At 53.8% G+C, this 6000-nt stretch overlaps 3 protein-coding genes across 3 annotated transcripts in view; all 3 read left to right on the top strand.

Moving 5' to 3' along the window:
- CHGG_02045 (uncharacterized protein) overlaps positions 1-213 on the top strand; it is a gene marked incomplete at both ends in the record, with an annotated part of 4208 nt that extends 3995 nt beyond the window's left edge. Inside the window, one exon of the mRNA XM_001221265.1 lies at positions 175-213. Coding sequence (XP_001221266.1) covers positions 175-213 — 39 coding nt within the window. The remainder of the gene's footprint in view (positions 1-174) is intronic.
- A 954-nt stretch (positions 214-1167) lies between these two features.
- CHGG_02044 (uncharacterized protein) lies at positions 1168-1937 on the top strand (the record flags this gene model as incomplete). The annotated part of the gene is made up of 2 exons (XM_001221264.1): positions 1168-1735; positions 1816-1937. The coding sequence occupies 2 exons, from the start codon at positions 1168-1170 to the stop codon at positions 1935-1937; spliced, it is 690 nt and encodes a 229-aa protein (XP_001221265.1).
- A 1178-nt stretch (positions 1938-3115) lies between these two features.
- CHGG_02043 (uncharacterized protein) lies at positions 3116-5607 on the top strand (the record flags this gene model as incomplete). Its single annotated transcript, XM_001221263.1, has 3 exons — positions 3116-3347; positions 3402-4156; positions 4264-5607. 3 exons carry the CDS (start codon positions 3116-3118, stop codon positions 5605-5607), a joined length of 2331 nt encoding a protein of 776 aa, XP_001221264.1.
- Between the last annotated feature and the right edge of the window lie 393 nt (positions 5608-6000).

Raw genomic sequence — 6000 nt, 5'->3', positions numbered from 1 at the left:
CGTCCTCATCGGAGATAAATTGCCTGGAAGGTGTCCAGACGCACAATTCCATAGTAAAAAGGGAGTTCCGAACAAGTTTGTGATGATCTGTTCGGGAGCTGGGACATGGCCCCTCCGTCCATGTCAGGCACAAGGGTCTACTAACCATAGTCAAGCAACACGGTTTGTCACGAGGGGTGGCACTGTGGGTGGGAGGGTGGACAAATTGGATAGGTCGACCGGCGTCCGGCAGCAAGCTCACCATCCGTCGTTGCCCTTGATCTGGAGGGACGAGTTAGGATTCCCCGCTGTTAAAAGTTTTGATGTTGGATGGAGGAGGGGGGGGAGCGGGAAAGTGGTGGGTATGGGTGGGAGGCATCATGTGGTGCCTGTGAGGAGTGATGGGAATGATATCCCGCAGAGTAGGGCGGTGGAGACGGTGAGGGAGACGTTGGGGAGTGGCGGGGGGTTGGGGAGTGGTTCGGAGGGTTGGGACGGGCATTTTGAGCTCGAGTCCGGGACGGGGGGGGATTGGGGGTCGAGAGGGAGCGGAGGAAGAGTGTCAAGTTTGTGGCGACGGATGAGCGGCGGTAGTGGGCGAGTGGTTGCCCAGTGGGTGTTCCTTGGCGTGGCATATTGCGAGTCATGTTCAGGGTTGGCTTTGCGTAATGAGAGGTTCCGGTTTTGTCTCTGCCGCGCGTTACAAGCATGTGTCTGTGTAGATCGATCCGGTTGCGTTGTTCTTCGCTGTTTAAGATCCGCGTCGGAAGCCAAGCTCTCCTCCAGGATTACAGGATGGAGGCTCCGCTCCGGGGTCCAACCCCGGTATATAGTTAAGCTCCGAGGGCCCTCGGAATTAGCATCGAACCGGCTCAGGCTAACGCCAACCGCAGCCGCGGAGGATCGGTACAAGACATTGTCCGTGGTTCTTGGGCGTCTTAATGTCGGACGGTGTTTTAATTGTCTTCCCAACTCCGGTGGCTGTCGGAAGACGCGCGTTACTTTGAGAGACAATGGACACACGAAGCAATATTCGTAGCGACGTAGATCGGAGCAGATGTTGCCCGTAGGTGCTTATAAACCAGTTCTCCTTCCTCACTTCAGAGGAACTCATCTCATCACAACATCACTCAATCAAACCTTAACACCAAAGCAACTCCAATAACCTAACAACCCAAAACCATCACCATGGCCGCCACCACCCCCAAGAAGCTCCGCATCGCCGTGATGCTCGAAATGGTCCAGCTCTCCGACATCATGGGCATCGACATTTTCGGCAACCTCTCCCAGGAATACATGAGCCAGATCCACCACTTCGAGCCCGCCTGGGCCGCCTTCGCGCCGCACGCCGTCGAGATGGAGTTCTTCTTCCTGGCCACGACGCTGGAGCCGGCGCACATGACGCCCGGGCTCAAGTTCGTGCCCAACATGACGTACGACGACTGCCCGCGCGACCTCGACATCGTCATCGTCGGCGGCACCTTCTTCTCGCACCGCCCGGCCGCGGCCGACCGCTTCATGAAGGAGGCCTGGCTCAGGACCCGCGTGTGGATGACCACCTGCACGGGGAGTGTTTGGTTGGCGAGTACCGGCTTGTTGGATGGCCGGAAGGCGACCACGAATAGGGAGGGGTTGGCGATTGCGAAGAAGCTGTGCCCGGATGTGGACTGGCAGGATCAGCGCTGGGTGGTGGAGGAGAAGCCGTTTGATGGGGAGGGCAAGGGGGAGTTGTGGACTGCGGGGGGTGCTGGAGCCGGTGAGTACCTATCTCTTATTGCTGCCGTGGATTGACTGCACATGCCGTTGATGATGGGCCGCTGACTGAGCCTCTTTCAGGTCTCAACATGATTGCTACGTATTGCATGGAGAACTTTGACAAGGAGTTTGTCACGACGCTGGCTCTGAAGCCATTGGAGTTCCGCCTGGATGGCAACATGAGCCAGTTCTACCTGGCTTGAAAGGTGGAGGCAACTGCATGTGAGATGGGATGGAAATTATTTGGTTGCTCTTAGTTTCGCTATTTTGGATCAGGATTAACAGGATCATTGAAACGTTGTTTATCTGGCAACGCAGTTTCGTATGGCGTCTTCGGGCAACAGTATGATGTTCAAGTTCAATAAGCAGAAAATAAACGAAAAGCAGTGGTGAATCCCTGGGCAGCGCTGCTCACAAGTCAATCATGTCAAGCCAAGTTAATCAATGAACCAAGCAATTACAGGCCGCTCGAAAGACTCAAGCAAGCAAGTTCGAAAGGGTCGAAACCTGACTTCGGATGGATTGGATGGAATTTATTTCGCCCGGGAGGCACTTGGGCCTATAGGGGCCTTAGCACCGCTTAACTACATCCGGATCCAAATCGTTTTGGCCTTTAACTTCGTAATACAAGCCCCCCTACTTCTTCCCTCTTTCTCGCTGCACCATTTACCTCTTGCCTTGGTCTGGAGCACCCTGTCTGAACTTGACTCCCTGCTTGCTTGATTGACAAGTGGATGGATGGATGGATGGAATTTATTTCGCCCGGAGGCACTGGGCCTATAGGGCCTTAGCACGCTAACTACATCCGGATCAAATCGTTTTGCCTTTAACTCGTACAAGCCCCCTACTTCTTCCCTCTTTCTCGCTGCACCATTTACCTCTTGCCTTGGTTGTTGTTAGCAGATCAGCTTGGAGGCTACTTTCTCCAAGTGTTCAGCGTCCTATCTTCAGCAGCTAAAGCGGGACCTGCTGGTTAAGGCTCGTGGTTGAGGCTCGTGGTGTTGAGTGTCGGTTTCTTCTACTGTGACTGGTCTAGACTCTCCTGAGTCTCCTCCTCATTCTGCTCCAGCCTTCCTGTTGCCATTGCGTATTTGATCGTCGCCCGGACTGCCTTCATATCTGGTGACCAATGCCTTGTATCTGATGGCGCTTTCCCTCCCAGATAGAACTTGATTGACAAGTTCATGTGCCAGAGTCACGTGACTGTCGACCAATAAAATCAGACAATTTAGGCCCCGATTGAGAGCGACTGGCGACGCGTCTTGGACGCGACTAATTACAGTCCACCCTCTTATCATAATCACGCTTCTACCCAATTCTTAGTCTCGGTTCTAGAGTCGGAAAACGCTCCAATCCATTGAGTTCAATTGTCTAGACCTCGATGGCCCTCACTTTCTTTGGTGGGCGTCCTCCAGCCTCCATTATCGCGCAACTGTCGGAATCAGGGTCCTCAAGTGATTCTGACCGTTTCGAAGGCTTCCCGGTCGCGAGATGGCGAGGCCGTTGCTTTATTGAGGACCAGCGCCTTTGGAAGAAGGGATCCCGGTTGCCCAAGGCGTGGATTAAGGACCATGGCGTCTTCCTTCGGGAGATCAACCAGGGCCGCGTGCAACGTATGTCTCCAACTTTCGCTTCGCCAGAAGATTGCTAACGTAACGTATATCTAGCTGGCCGTCTCTGGGTTTGTCGGCGCTGTGACGAGAAGTTATCCATTGATGCTATCTACACTGTCGAAGCCACAAGTTCAGCGAGTAGCCATCTCGAGGAAAAACACAAGATCGTCCCCCCGAACAAGCAGGTCGACAGCTCGGAGTCAAAGGTCTCATTCCACCCATCAAAAAGGCCGCGGTATGCGCAGGTGTCGCAGGTCCGAGAGCTCCAGGAGCTCCTCGTTGGCCATATTGTGAACGCTGACTTGCCCTTTGGCATTTATACCGAGAGATATATCACCGAGGTCTTCAATCGCTTCGATCCTTCTCTTGCCTCCCAGATCCCCTGGTCTAGGTCAAGTCAACGGCGTCAGCTAGAGACCATATATGAGCAGAAGAGAGCCTCAGTCAAGGCATCGTTAAAGACTGCCGCATCAAGGATCCATCTTGTCTTTGATCTCTGGACGTCATCCAACAACTACGCGGTCATGGCAGTGTCTTGCCACTTCCTCGACAGCAAAGGGATCCAGCAGCAACGCCTCCTCGCGCTGACACGGCAGAGCGGCGCCCATACTGGAAATAACCTCGCGACTACATTGCTCGGTATTATGAAAGAGTGGGAGATCCAAGACTGTGTCGGGACTCTTGTTTCCGACAACGCCTCAAGCAACGATGTCTGCACTGCTGCCTTCTTTCGCCAGATCAAGCCCGCCTTCACCAAGACCGATATAATGGAGCGGCGTATGCGTTGCTACGGCCACATCCTCAATCTGGTAGGCAGAGCTTTTTTTACGGCGAGGACCACGAGACTCTCGAGGAGGAGTCTCAGCCGCAAGACGGCTCTAATACTCTTCTATCCGACCTGCGTTCATGGAGGCAGCGAGGCCCTGTCGGCAAACTCCGGAATATCGTCAAGTTCATTAGGTCGTCGCCCCAGCGCAGCGAGTCCTTCAAGGCCCTGGCTCAGGAAACCGACGATCAAGAGGACTGGCTGCTCCATGAAGAATCAAAAGCCGAGTTACAGCTCACTCTTAGCAACGACACGCGATGGAACTCTACGTACCTCATGATTGACAGGGCTATCAAGAAGAAAAATCACATCCATTCCTTTCTGGTACAGCTCCAGGTTTCTGAAGGGGAGGGACATGGGATACCCGTCGAAGAGTTTCTCACTGCCGAGGATTGGCGACTACTTACTGAGCTGAAGGCGATAGTTGAGCCCCTTTACTTCCAGACCATGAGATGCCAAGGCTGGGGCGAGAAAGGCTCCTTCGGCTACCTCTGGGAAATCCTTCCTGGGATGGAGTTTCTCTTGGATAAGTTAGAGTTCTGGAAGGTCTTTTTCGATGAACCAGCAGACGAGGCTATTACCCAGAGCCAGAGCCACCCACCTCATGCGGTACAACGCAGTGAGCATACACGAAACAATCGGTCCTCTCGGGTACGATCTCCCGCGTTCAATACCCGGGCCTTACCTCCCCACGTTCAAGAAGAATTCTTCGAACGGCCACCAAGCGTGTCGGCGCGTCTTAACACTCTCTCCGACGATTCGCGAGGCTACCTTCGTCTGTCCATCACAAACGCGTGGCAAAAGCTCAACCAGTACTACACAAAGCTTGGAGAATCTCCTCTCTTTGCAGCGGCGGTCATTCTACATCCAGGCCGCAGTCTGCGCTGGCTTGAGACTCGCTGGAATTCAGGTGATCAGCTTGCGTGGCTTCGAGATGCCAAGGATGGTCTTGAGGGATATTGGACGGCGTGGTATCGCGATCAGGCGGAGAGCGGGTCTTCTCCTTGCCCGGCGAGCCGCCAACAAAAGGGGCGGGTCGAGCGGGAAGATGGCGAATACGGCCAGTGGCTTGGCGCCGATCTTATACGCCTGCGAAATAGAGCGTTGGATGCGACAGAGCTAGAGCGATATCTACGTCTCGAGCTGCCTATCGAAGTTGACAACCCTATTACCTGGTGGATGGGTCGTCGGCAACAGTTCCCAACCCTTAGTACGCTGGCGCTGGATATCTTCTCAATTCCAGCGATGGCGGCGGACTGCGAGAGAGCCTTCAGCCTGGCAAAGCTTACTCTTACTAGCCAGAGACTCGCAATGGACCTAAAGACCCTCCAGATGGTTCAATGTTTGAAGAACTGGGTTCGTCGTGACGCAGTTACCCTCGGCGGCGTTTACTTCAAGCTAGCGGTGTCTGCCGACGAGGCCGCTGATCTTTAACGGCCGTTGGCGCGGGGGACTTGACAGGCATCGCTCGCTTTTGGAGAGATGTATAAGCAGTAGGGTTGCTAGCAGGCCTCGCAAAATCTCAAGTATGTCAAGCAAGTCGCAAGTATTTCCAATCAAGCAATCATGCCGTTGTGATATTCAAGCAAGTCAAGTTTCGGTGCGAAAATTGACTTGATTGACTCGTGAGCAGCGCTGTCCCTGGGTACCAATGGTTCAGTCACTAATACTATCACCCTGGCGCATGAAAAATATTTGTGTGTCTCCAATCAGTAAAAACAAGGCAATGTAGCAACAGAGGAGGCAGCAGAACTTGGGGAACATATCTCTATCCTGATTGTGGCAACGATGTTGTATCATCCCAGGCTAGCAACCACCCCTGTCGGT

The sequence above is a fragment of the Chaetomium globosum genome, genomic scaffold (genome assembly GCF_000143365.1).
Source record: "Chaetomium globosum CBS 148.51 scaffold_1 genomic scaffold, whole genome shotgun sequence".
Taxonomy (NCBI): domain Eukaryota; kingdom Fungi; phylum Ascomycota; class Sordariomycetes; order Sordariales; family Chaetomiaceae; genus Chaetomium; species Chaetomium globosum.
This window is presented reverse-complemented; position numbering and strand designations above follow the sequence as displayed.